General features: G+C 42.1%; 2 protein-coding genes across 2 annotated transcripts; both read left to right on the top strand.

The window, feature by feature from the left end:
• Window positions 1-248: 248 nt before the first annotated feature.
• On the top strand, window positions 249-2129 carry LOC146578424 (P2Y purinoceptor 14-like). The gene is made up of 3 exons (XM_085268741.1): window positions 249-353; window positions 454-713; window positions 894-2129. The coding sequence occupies exons 1-3, from the start codon at window positions 249-251 to the stop codon at window positions 1534-1536; spliced, it is 1008 nt and encodes a 335-aa protein (XP_085124867.1). The 3' UTR covers window positions 1537-2129.
• A 2913-nt stretch (window positions 2130-5042) lies between these two features.
• LOC146578423 (P2Y purinoceptor 14-like) lies at window positions 5043-12258 on the top strand. Its single transcript, XM_085268750.1, has 4 exons — window positions 5043-5544; window positions 10852-10966; window positions 11092-11351; window positions 11510-12258. Exons 2-4 carry the CDS (start codon window positions 10862-10864, stop codon window positions 12120-12122), a joined length of 978 nt encoding a protein of 325 aa, XP_085124876.1. The 5' UTR covers window positions 5043-5544; window positions 10852-10861; the 3' UTR covers window positions 12123-12258.
• Window positions 12259-13206: the final 948 nt, after the last annotated feature.

Below are 13206 nucleotides of genomic sequence, written 5' to 3'. Positions count from 1 at the left end.
ACATACGAAACAATATGACTTCACATTTCTTTAAGGCAATGAAAACAGCAAAGTAAAACATATATATATATATATCTATATATAAACTTTATACAATAAGTGGATAAATTTGTGTTTGGTTGACTATTTCTTTGTTGTAACAGTGCTTCTTGGCAATGAATCCAACATTTATTTAACGCAACAAACCAAGAGACTGTGGAGGTGAATCATTTCAAAAATGAACTGGATTTATTTTCAGTGCCAGATCCATGGTTGCCCCCAAAAACATGACATCATCTTTGAACCAGACCTATGACGTTGACGATACATCCATGAACCCTTACTTTATGGTGGTCTACAGTCTGGTGTTCCTCGTAAGTTTCAAATTATCCAATTGTGCTCTGTTAGAAATTGGTTTATGTGCCGGTGTATGCACCAGTCCTTTTCTTTTCCTTCCACTCTGTTTATTTTCAGGTGGGTTTACTCCTCAATGGCTTTACATTGAAGGTCTATCTTTGTCGAGATTGGCCTGAGGTATCCAGCAGCTTGATGGTCTACTTGAAGAACCTGACAGCTGCTGACTTCCTGCTCTGCCTCTGTCTGCCACTCCGCATTACCTACTATGCCAGCAGCTCTCCCATCATTCGTAGGCTTTACTGCAGCTTTGGAGCTTCTGCCTTCTTCATCAACATGTGTGCCAGTATATTATTCATGGGGTACATCGCTGCCAACAGGTAAGGAACCTTTATTATTTAAGGCTGTAGTTACCGATAATGTAAAAACTAGATTAAGTGGTTAACCACTACCCTGTGCTCCTGACAAAAGCATGAATGTATCCTTTTGACTTAACTGACTTCTTCAGATTAGGCACCTTTAGTGAAGTTGTATTCTGCCTATTTCTCGTCTCTCTCCAGGTATCTAAGGATCATCCATCCATCAGGAACTCACATGCTGCAGACACTGCAGACTGCACGAATCATCTCTGTCATCACCTGGGTTTTTCTCCTGGCTCCAACAATTGTATATATCATAATTTTTTTCAGTTCCCAGGAACCTCTGACCTTTAATCCTAGCCGCTGCGTTCACCTGTTTAGTCCATCAGTCAGCCTGTTGTTCAGAATTATCAACACCTTCTCTGCCTTCATCTTCCTCTTAGTCTTCATATCCATGGTCTTCTTCTACTACAGCATCTCCCGCAGAGTGCTGGAGGCACAGCAGAGGCAGCTGGCCTCCTCTGGCTCTGAGAAGCTGGTGAAGTCTCGCAGAAACATGTTGGTGCTGGTCAGCATCTTCTGTGTTTGCTTTGTCCCATTTTACCTGGTTCGTCTTCCCTTTACGTTTCTGTGGAGCGATGACTCAGTAGGTCCAGTATTGTTCTACCTGAAGGAGGTGACCACCATGGTGTCAGTTTTCAACGTCTGCCTCGACCCTCTTGTTTACTTTTTCCTCAGTAAGACTTTTTGGGACAAGGTGAGAAAGGCATCCTGGAGAGCCAAACATCCGACTAGAAACGAGGAGAATGAGAGCAGGAGGGACAAGCTGGACATCATTACATGAGAACCAGTGACTTCAACCAGTTAGTTGTGAAAATGTACATTTTAGATTTCAATTTTGTTTTACAAGTTGATAAAACCAGTGTCATGGACCTTTATCCTCGCAAACCACAAGTCAGAAATCAAAACAGAGCTAAAATCAACACAGAAACATTTCCACAGAGACGCATCAGTGTTTATGTTTCTAGTTTTCAGGAATGAGCTCAAAGGCTGATTTAGTATGAACTGAACCATTCTGTGGTCAAATTCAAATGTTGTTCATATGGTTCTGGCTCTTTGGCTCACATGATTTGGCTCACATGACCAATGGATGCCCTTTTTAACTGTATTTTAGATATACGATCTTGGATGGCAGAAAACTTTTTACAGCTTAACCAGGACAAGACTGAAGTTTTAATCGTCGGTCCCGAGGCTCAGAGAGAGAAACTCTTGTCTAAATTAGAGGCATTTTCACTATGTCCTTCGCTACAAGTGAAACACCTGGGTGTTATTTTTGACTCTGAGCTTGGTTTTATCCCACATGTTAAAAACATGTAACCAAAATTGGATTTTATCATCTAAAAAATATAGCCAGAGTCCGCCCAATTCTCTCTCGGGCCAACATGGAGATGCTGATGCATGCTTTTATTACCAGTCGCATTGATTACTGTAATGCCCTGCTCTCTGGTCTTCCTAAGAAGAATATTTCAACTTTACAACTTTTGCAAAACTCAGCAGCTCGTGTGCTGACGAAGACCAGAGGGCGGGCCCACATTACACCGGTTTTAGAATCGCTGCACTGGCTCCCCGTGTGTTTCAGGATCGATTTTAAAGTTCTTTTATTGGTTTTTAAATGTCTTAATGGTCTTGGGCCTTCTTATCTCTCAGATCTGCTTTTACCATACGAACCCTCGCGGACCCTGAGGTCCTCTGGTACTGGCCTTTTGATTGTCCCTAAAGTCAGGACACATACTCACGGAGAGGCAGCTTTTCAGTGGTATGGTCCTCGTCTGTGGAACAGCCTGCCGAAGGAGCTCAGGGCCGCAGAGAACGTACATGTTTTTAAGAACAGGCTCAAGACCCACCTTTTTAATTTAGCTTTCAGCTAATGTTTATTTATTTTATGCTTATTTATTCTATCCTGTTATTCTATTATTAATTTAGGCTTTACCTAATATTTATTGATTTTATTCTTATTCATTTTTTAATCTTCTTACTCTATTTATATTTATATGTATATTGTATCCCGTTCTTATTTATTTTATCATTTTACCCTGTATATATCCTATTGTGTCATATCTCCAGTGTTTCCTCGGAGGGCGCTCTCTGCACCGGGGCTGTGATCGAACATGGCTGCTGGGTCTCTGGGGGTCCTCTCAGCCTGGCTGGGGGGCTCCTTGGCCTCCCTCCTGCTGTGTGCCCAGCCTGGAGGCTGCGGTCTGTTACCGGCTCCCGGTGCAGACGGCTCCCTGTTATAGTGTTTCCTCACTTGGCTCATGCGAACCCAGCCCAATTTTTACTCTTTAAGTGTGTGCATGTGTGTATGTGTGTGGGGGGGTGGGGGATATGTGTGTATTCACATCATTTATGTTAATGAGAGTGTGGGGAGTGAGTTGGAGGGTGGGGTGGGCTGCTTTTAACTATGTAAAGCACTTTGTGCTACATTTATTGTATGAAAAGTGCTTTGTAAATAAACACTGATTGATTGATTGATGATTTAATGATTTAATATTTTTAGATTTAGATACAATTTAGTATTGCATTTTACGTTGCTTAGTATGTTTGCGAATTTCTAGTTTATGTGCTTTTGTTTATTAGGTTACCTTTGTGCCTTTGTCTTCATCTATGTGTCCTTCGCTCCCTCTCTATCTGTGTGTCTTCTTTGCCCTTCAGCTCTTAGTCGTGTCCTGTCTTTCTGTCTCCCTCTTTTGTTACCATGCTTCCCCTCCTTGTGTTTCATTCCTCTTCTCCCCTCTATGTCATGTGAATCCATGTCTGTTTCTTCAACGAACCCAGTGTCAAGCTGTGTGTCTTAGTCTGCGGCTCAGTGTGTTTCCTGTTTTATTTTGCACCCTGTGCTCAGCGGGTTCAGTTTTGCTTCCCTCTGTCTAGTCTACTGCTTGTGTTCCCCATCTGTTTCCATTTCCCTCCCTTCCCCCAATTTCAATGTAAAGAGGAACTTTTATCCTGTTCAGCAGTAATTTGTACAGTTCATAATGAAAATTAAACAAAAGACAATGACTGAATTCCTTTTGCTTATAAATAAATAAAACAAAAAAAACATTTATAACCCATTTTCCTACTTTAGAGTTTTTCCACAAATATGTAAAAGGTGTGTTATGTAATGTAAAAATAAGTGTGTGCTTCTTTTTTTTTTTTGGCTTAACCCTCTGGGGTCCAGGGTATAATTGGCCGTTTTTGACTACTTTTTATTTTACGTCTATATTTCACTTTTAAAATATCTTTTTCTTGCCTTGTTTGGTATCATTATTTTCAGCACAACCTCAAATATCTGAAATGAGAGTTATTTTTTCATTTTGGTTTACTATATTTGCACAGGTGATCTAAATTCAGACAAAAAATTTAATATCCGAGTAGAAAAAGTTATATTTTTTACTGTAAAACCCACAAACATGTTTAACGAATCATTTTCATGACTTGAAATGCAAATAGAAATTGTACATTTCTAAAAATTATGCACAAGTTTTGCAAACAACAAAGTTATATGGTACTATTTACCTAAAAATGCAGCCAAGGCCTCGGGCGTTTTTTATGTAACCATTTAAATCTATTTACAGAACAATCAGGTGTGCTGCATCAAATAAGAAGGCACACAAATTATTTGTGCAAGTCCAAAAAATGTAGTTTGTGTTCAGTATAAGACAGAGGAGAACACCACAGGCCTAAACCCTGCAGGTCTGACAACAGGAGGTGCATCAGTCCAGTTTTCCATGTGGGAACAGCGTTTACACTGGAATCTGCCTTTGATGGCTTTTTTAGAGCAAATGTGAAATTCAGCCGTCTAACTGACACACAATACAAAACAATAACTACACAACATACTAACTACAGCCTCCAAACACGCTAAACGTCACTAATGTCTCACATATGAAAACTCGCTCTCTCTCTCTGTCTTTCTCTCGCCCGCTTTCCGTTGCGGGTGTCACTCCTAAAAACTTCCCTGTAATGATATCCACCATTACAGATATCTCCACCATTTGACCTTAGAACTGAAGAAGCTTCTCGGATGAGAGGTGAAACGTCTTCAAGTAACTTAAAGAAGTCCAGACGCTTTTCTTTGCAAGCTCCTTTGACTACGATGACCTGGATGACTGAGAACCTTCACAGACATATTCCCTGGAATACACTCTCACAGTCTGTTTTTAAAACCTAAAGAGAATTATGGATTTGATCAACTGGTCTCTGAATGCTATTGACACCCTTTTCTCAATGAGAAGTCTGGGCTTGGGAGAGCCCGAGTGCCCTGGAGGGACTTTCCCTGCCAGATACACGATGGACGGGTGGCAGAAACAGAGGATCGTGTGCCTGGCGGGACTGTCGATCGAGGACGCTGAAGATATCTACCTATTCGGAACCATGATAACAGGGTTCTTGCTGATCTGAGCTGGCTTGGCCCTGGCTTATCGGAGAATTAAGACAGCGGAACCGGCTGTTCAAACCCCCCCACCCCCCAAGGCTGCCTGCAAATCTCTTTTTTCTTTTACTACATCTTATTAATATTTTGCTCTTACTATTTTTTCTATTTATTTTTTATTATTTTTATTTTATTTTCAAATGAAAACCTGAAACCTAGTAAAGTAACTGAGTCAAAGTTCAAAGAATAAGTGTAGCAAACACATATCTATCTCGGAAATAACTTGTGACAGTTTAACATTGACGAGAAACAGGAAATACGTCAATGGGGAGAGCAACAGTGTGGTCATTGTTTATTTCCTGATCTACAGTGATACCATCACACCACGAGAACGACTAAAGCAACTTTTCCTTCTCACAAAAAGCTACAAAATCAGAGGTGAGTCTTGTTTATTTTTCATCCTCAAATCTTTTGTAATTTTCGTGATACAACAGACACTGAATAAAACCACTTTTAACCAGTCTTGACTGAAAGGACAAAATATTAAGGTGGATTCTGTGAGTGAGCATTAAGTTAATCTGAATACATGCTGACAGATGTCTTACTGGCTGAGGCCCATGGTGTCCTGGCATCAGGTGAACTGATGAAAAACCTTGTGCTCAAACATGATGATATATTTGAAAATATACTGTGATTAGCACATCATTATATTCAGAAAATATTATCAGGAAGGCGTCAAATACCTTTTTCTAAGCATTATATTCAGCAGCAAGACTGTACGGTGCATTACATAGAAAACATCATTAGACAACTTTTGTTGTGAAATGAATTTAATTGAACTCAAGAAAACACTCAGTAGGTTATTCAAAATTGCTGTCTACATAGCTTTTCAAAGCATACAACCTGTTTATCGGAACTAATCAGCAAGCTATGTGTGACTTTTCTGTGCGCCAATGTCAGTGATAGCAAACAGGAAATGCATCAGAGTTCATAGTAGCGCTGCAGTCACAGTGTGTTTTCTGATTTAAATTGATACCATAAAACCACAAAGACATAACGACTGAAGACACTTTTCATGCTCTCAGAAAAGTACAGAGAGATACTTCAAATACAGGTGAGTCCAGCTGGTTTCTCAGATTTACAGAAAAACACGCAAACTGACTGTGTGTGTTGTAACACATCCCGCATGATGTCACTCAGCAATCAAATCATTTTATTCAGAGCAACTGTGAGAGGAGACAAGATGTAGAAGTCCAAATTATTAATTCAGAAAAATATGGAGAAATAAAAAGTTAAAGATTGTTTGCAATGTAGAATATAGTGAAGGAGGACCGCATGCAGGGGTTAACACTGCACAAAAAGAAGGTTCTGGGTTCAAATCCAGTCTCATGTATTCATCAGGGGTAGGCAACCTTTCTGATGACGAGTGCCATTTAAAATTTCCTCAGAAGTCAATGTGCCATATGACTCCATTAGCAATAAATTTTCTTTGTCCTGGTCGTTGTGTTCTTAGGCAAGACACTTTACCCTACCGCCTGCTGGTGCTGGCCAGAGGGGCCGATGGCGCGATATGGCAGCCTCGCTTCTGTCAGTCTGTGGCTACAACTGCAGCTTGCCTCCACCAGTGTGTGAATGTGAGAGTGAATGAATAGTGTATTTGTAAAGCGCTTTGAGTGCCTTGAAAAGTGCTATATAAATGCAATCCATTATTATTTTTATTATTAAATTTAATAACGCTCTATGTTAACAGTTACACACTATATAGAACCACTTCATAGAATTATATTTGTTCGCAGATGTTGGCAGCTATCAGCGAATAGTTATCAGCTATTTTGAAACAAAAAAAAAAGACACTTTTTATCCATAACAAGAACTCCATAAGTGCAAATGGATTGTACAACAGAAAATACAAATGCTATTTATGGTCTCCTCACAACAATGATAAGAAAAATAAACTGGGCCAATATGGCATGTCTGTTAATACAGAGACACACATGCTAATATGATCTCTGGTCTCCCACTCAGAGACACAGGTCTCCGAGCGTCCAGCATTCAGACGGCTACCTGAGGACACTCATGTGAGAGAAAATCTGCTCACACAGATATTTAGAGCCAAATCCTGTCAATAAGGCCTCTGCAATGTTCTGAAGACAGTTAAACTTGTCAGGTAGTGATGTCCAGCAGGTGAAAATGCAGCTCCATGAACACACACAGCTGTGGATTCCAGCTGCTTCGACGTTACATTAACTGGTATTAACTCAGCCAGTTAATGTGAGACAAATCCAGCTGCTTACTAAAGATCTCTGGTTTGATCAGAAAATAAAACATTGGTCCATACACCTGAAAGTCCCAAAAATACATTGTGTCTCGAGTCTACGGATGTATCCGTGTATCTCCATGGTGCTGATGCTGTGCTGAGCGGACAGCTCCTGAAGCTTTTGAAGTGTCGGAATGTGGAAAGCTAATAACGTCCCTCTTACCAGTAGGCTAAGTTATTTTTAGCCAATTATAAGTTGAATCTGGTAGTTGGGGTTGTTAACTAAGATACTGTCATTAAGAAGCGGCACAACTAATGTGTCTATGCGAGCTAATTTGCAATGTGCACCGCTGGCGCGGCCATTTACTTTTTAATGCACCCTCTCAGATTAATTCACTGCGTGTTGTGCCCAGGGCTGGACTGGGACACAAAATCAGCCCGGGCAATCGGACCGGCCCACCAGGTATTACAGCCATAGAGCCTTTGAATGAAAACAGATGCTGTTGTGACAGTGATGTACAGTCTTGTTGTTATATGTATGTTTTCTATACATTTTTTGTCAGATAAAACCTTTGGTTGTAATATTCAGATAATTATTTAATAAAAGCGAGATATTTTAAATGAGAATAAGAAAGTATTTCTTTGTGCCCCCCTCTCCCTGTTAATGCCCCACCTTCCCCCCTTGGCTAAACTTTGCTAGACACGCCCCTGCACAGTTACCAGCTGTCAGCTACATAGAAAAGGATCCTGGTGTTATTTGTCTCTCAGAAACAGTTCATAACTTCCCTTCAACTCATTCATGTCACCTAAAAGGTAAACCTGTTTCTCCATCACCTGTTCAGCTCTGATGATTCAGTAAGGACGTCTCCTGGTTTCATCTTCATGTTTCCTTCTCACCAGATAACCAAACCGATATCATGACCAGCAGCTTTTACAGCTGTGGCTCCAGCAAACATCAACTGATACTAGAAAGTAATATTAAATAAATTCTTACAATGATCCTGATGATCCTCTAATCGCCTGAGCCAAGGTGTGGGTCCCGATCAGCCAGAGTTTCGGGTGAGTTCATTGTGAAACCTGGCCCCACCTTATCATGTAAATTCCTGAGGTCAGATGGCCCAGGATGTGAGTGGGCTCTCTGTCCAAAATGTGAACATTGGCATCCTGGAAAGAGTGTCCTTTATCCTTAAGATGCAGATGGACTGCTGAGTCTTGTCCTGTGGAGGTGGCTCTTCCGTGTTGTGCCATGCGCTTGTGAAGTGGCTGTTTGGTCTCTCCAATGTAGAGGTCTGGGCATTCCTCGCTGCACTGTACAGCATAAACCACATTGTTAAGTCTGTGTTTTGGCGTTTTGTCTTTCGGGTGAACCAGTTTCTGTCTGAGCGTTTTGCTGGGTCTGAAATGCACCGGGATGTCATGCTTGGAGAAAACTCTCCTGAGTTTTTCTGATACACCGGCTACATAGGGGATGACAATGTTGTTGCGTCTGTCCTTCTTATCCTCCCTCGCTGTTGTCTGGTCTTCTTTTCTGTGCCTCTTTGCTGACTTTAAGAACGCCCATTTAGAATAGCCGCACGTTTTGAGTGCTTCCTTTACATGTGTGTGTTCCTTCTGTTTTCCTTCAGGCTTAGAGGGAACATCCCTCTAAGCCTGAAGGAAAAAAGAAGGAACATGTAGGTGGAAAAATGCACCACTTAGACCAATCAAAAAATGATATGGCAACATGACATTTGGTTGTTTAGGAAAAGGGGGACATTTTAGGAGTGATGGAGAAAGAGAGTGAGAGAGAGAAAGAGCGAGTTTTGAGATATGAGAGATTTGTGACATTTAGCGTGTTTGGGGTGTGTAGTTAATGTGTTGTCTTGTTTAGTTAGTGTGTAGTGTTGTGGGTAGTTTTGTGTTGTGTGTCAGAACAATGAGGCAACTGCTGTCTCCAGGTAGAAACAGGAGTGATACACCTGCTGCTGTCAGACCTGCAGGTATCAGGCTGTGATGTTCTCCTTTACGTTCTCCTAAAATAGTTTGAAATGGTTATTTAAAAAGGGGTAAAAGGTAAATGGATGCAAATAACTTTGTTGTTTGCAAAACTTGTGCATAGGATTTTAAAATCGACAATTTATTTTTGCATTTAAAGTTTTGAAATATGATTTATTAAACATGTTTGTGGTTGTTACAGTAAAATTGTAACTTTTTTTGTTTTTTGTCTGATTTTAGATCAATTGTGTTAATACAGTATGTCAAAATGAAAACATAACTGTAAATTCAGACACGTGAGGTTGTGCTGAAATGAATGATACCAAACAAGGCAAAGTAAATAGTTTTTAAAGGTGAAATATGGAGGGAAAATCAAAAGTAGTTAAAAAATGGCCAATTATACCCTGGGCCCGAGAGGGTTAAACATTTTTTTTAAAGTAATGCAATAGTTACTTTCCATCCATCCATCCATCCATCCATCGTCATCCGCTTTGTCCGGGGCCGGGTCGCGGGGGCAGCAGCCTAAGCAAAGAGGCCCAGACCTCCCTCTCCCCAGCCACCTCCTCCAGCTTATCCGGGGGAACACCAAGGCGTTCCCAGGCCAGCCGAGATATATAATCTCTCCAGCGTGTCCTGGGTCTGCCCCGGGGCCTCCTAGTGAGGTGTTCCAGGCAGGACATGCCTGGAACACCTCACCCAGGAGGCGCCCAGGGGGCATCCTTGTCAGATGCCCGAACCACCTCAGCTGGCTCCTTTCGATGTGGAGCAGCAGCTGCTCTACTCTGAGCCCCTCCCGGATGGCCGAACTTCTCACCCTATCTCTAAGGGAGAGGCCAGCCACCCTTCGGAGGAAGCTCATTTCTGCCGCTTGTATCCGCGATCTCGTTCTTTCGGTCAGTCTTGGCAGCCGGGGGTCAGTCCGCCAGGGCCTCCGCTCCTGGCCGCCACCCGGCACACAATGCACCCGACCCTTATGGCGCCTCCTGCGGGTGGTGGGCCTATGGGAGGATGGGCCCATGTCTCCTCTTCGGGCTGTGCCCGGCCGGATCCCATGGACTAAGGCCCGGCCACCAGACGCTCGCCCTCGGGCACCCTCCCCGGGCCTGGCTCCAGGGCGAGGCCCCGGTAACCCTATCCCGGGCAGGGTAAACTGTTCCCTCGGTGTCCTTTTCATAAGGGTCTTATGAATCGCTCTTTGTCTGGTCCCTCACCCAGGGTCAGTTACTTTCCAAGTAATTACTTTTAGAATCTTGTAACTCAGTTATAATGAATTACTTTTTAAAAGTAACTTGCCCAACACTGATCATGAGTGACTCCAAGGTTTCTTACTGGGGGTCAAAATTACTGTCTCAAAGACACATGTAGTTGATCTCAACACAATGTTTAAAATTGGTTTGACTTTGATTTATCTCGAACTAAGGGACCATGAAGGTTGATCCTTTCAAAGATTAAACTAGCATTTATAAACAGTTTGTTGCAAAGAGGTAGATCTCTGAAGTAGGTTTATTTTTCAGATCTGGAAGCATGGTTGACCCAAAATATGAGACTTCACCTTCCAACCAGACCTGTGATGCTGTCGACACATCTGCCAGCACTTTCTTTATGGTGGTCTACAGTCTGCTGTTTGTGGTAAGTGTCAAATCTTCAGACTGTGCTCTGTTATACACTGGTTGAAGTTTTCATAAACTGTTCATGTTGAGTCTGAAGGTGCATGTACCAAAGTCTTCTTTCCATCATCTCTGTGTCATGTTCAGGTGGGTCTACCTCTCAATGGCTTCGTCATAAAGTTCTACTGTTGTCAAGCTCAGCAGCAGGCATCGAGCAGCTTGAAGGTCTTCCTGAAAAACCTGACAGCTGCCGACTTTCTGCTCTGTCTCTCTCTGCCACTGCGCATCGGCCACTATAATAGCGGATCTATAATAATTTGGCAGCTCTACTGCAGCTTTGGAGCCTCTGCCTTCTACCTCAACATGTGTGCCAGCATCATATTCATGGGGTACATCGCTGCCAACAGGTAAGAAACTTTTACTGATTTCAGACTGCAGTTCATGATGGTGTTGTTGACTGCAAACCATGCACTCCTGATGAAAGCATGAATGATTTCTGAAGGTGTGACAGCACTGTGACTGATCAGTGAAGTTGTCTACTCCCCTCCTTCCTCTTCTTTCTCAGGTATCTGAAGATTGTTCATCCTTCACGAACTCGTGTCCTGCAGACAGTACGGACTGCCCGCATCATCTCGATGATCACCTGGACTTTTCTTGTGACTACAGGAATTATTTTCATTATCCTGTTTTTCATCACTCATAAATCTCTGCCTTCTAGTATCAGCCGCTGTGTTCTCATCTTTAGTCCACTGGTCACTGTGTCCTTCAAAATCATTCAGGCTTTGTGTGTCGTTACTTTCCTCGTGGTCTTCATATCCTTGGTCTTCTTCTACTACAGCACCTCCCGCAGGGTGTTGCAGGCACAGCAGAGGCAGCTGGCCTCCTCTGGCTCCGAGAAGCTCTTGAAGTCTCGCAGGAACATGTTGGTGCTGGTCAGCATCTTCTGTGTTTGTTTTGTCCCGTTTTACCTGGTTCGACTACCCTCAGTTTTTCTGTGGAGCAGCTGCTCTGTAGGTCCAGTGTTGTACTACCTGCAGGAGGTGACCACCATGGTTGCAACTTTCAATGTCTGTCTGGATCCTCTTGTTTACTTTTTCCTCTGTAAGACTTTTCATGCTCAGGTGAGAATGGCATTCAGGGGGACCAACATCCAACAAGCAAATGAGGAGAGTGAGTAGCAGCTGGACATTAAGGAGGATAGATAAGATGGCGGTGAACATCATATGATTAAAGATCAACTAGACTGGATAGCCCTAGTATGAAGATTTGACATCCAGTGAGGGTCCTGATTTGTCTTCTGTGAGATGAGCAGTTTAGAAGATTATCTCTAAGAGGTTCTAAGTCCAACCTGTGAATTGATTTGGGATTTTTTGTCTTTTTCATCTGCTCATTGTTGCTGTGTTAGATGGTTAATTTTAAGAATAATTCCTTTATGAAGTGAGAAACACAGAGTAAAAAGTTCCAGGCATCTCCAAAAACATTAGAGCACTTTTGCAAATGTAAGATAAGATAAGATAAGAGATAAGGTAAGAGATAAGATAAGATAAAACTTTATTAATCCCTCGGGTGGGTTCCTCTGGGAAATTCGGTTTCCAAAAGCACAGCACCGACAGAAGTTACAGAGTTACAGAATATTATACACACACACACACACACACACACACACACACACACACACATATAAATACAGAGACAAATATAAATAAAATATACGAAGGGGATCAATAGGATAAATAGGAATAAAAATAGTGAATTGCACATTTCAGGTATTGAGGTCTATTGCACCATTGACCATTAACAAAAGTATTGCACAGTGAAGTGAAGAGGCACTACAGCTTAGTTGTTCCCCCCTCCTTTGTCCTCCTGTTTCCCCTCCCTCTCCCCTCCAGAGAGGAGTTAAACAGTTTGATGGCGTGTGGGACAAAGGAGTTTTTAAGTCTGTTAGTTCTTGTCTTAGGGAGAAGCAACCTTTCACTGAACAGACTCTTCTGGTTGTTTATGGCCGTGTGCAGAGGATGCCCAGCATTGTTCATAATATGTGATGTCTTGATAAATCGAGCAGATAATTGAAGTTTACACAGCACCATTTTCGCATGAAAACATCTTAAAAGTTTATTTTGTGACCCAGAAAGAGTAATATTTCAAACTCCGCCACTGCCTTGTTTGGGTTTTGGACGAAATGCATTCTGGGATATTCCATTTCGTCATTTCGAGCTGATTGGAGACCAAAACAGCCAATCAGATTTTTTCGCATTCAATTCT

The sequence above is a fragment of the Mchenga conophoros genome, linkage group LG3, assembly GCF_057382185.1.
Source record: "Mchenga conophoros isolate Kocher_MC1m ecotype Shallow Benthic linkage group LG3, M_conophoros_male_GT1.1, whole genome shotgun sequence".
Taxonomy (NCBI): Eukaryota; Metazoa; Chordata; class Actinopteri; order Cichliformes; family Cichlidae; genus Mchenga; species Mchenga conophoros.
The sequence above is the reverse complement of the archived record's forward strand: the minus strand, read 5'-3'. Positions and strand labels throughout refer to the sequence as shown.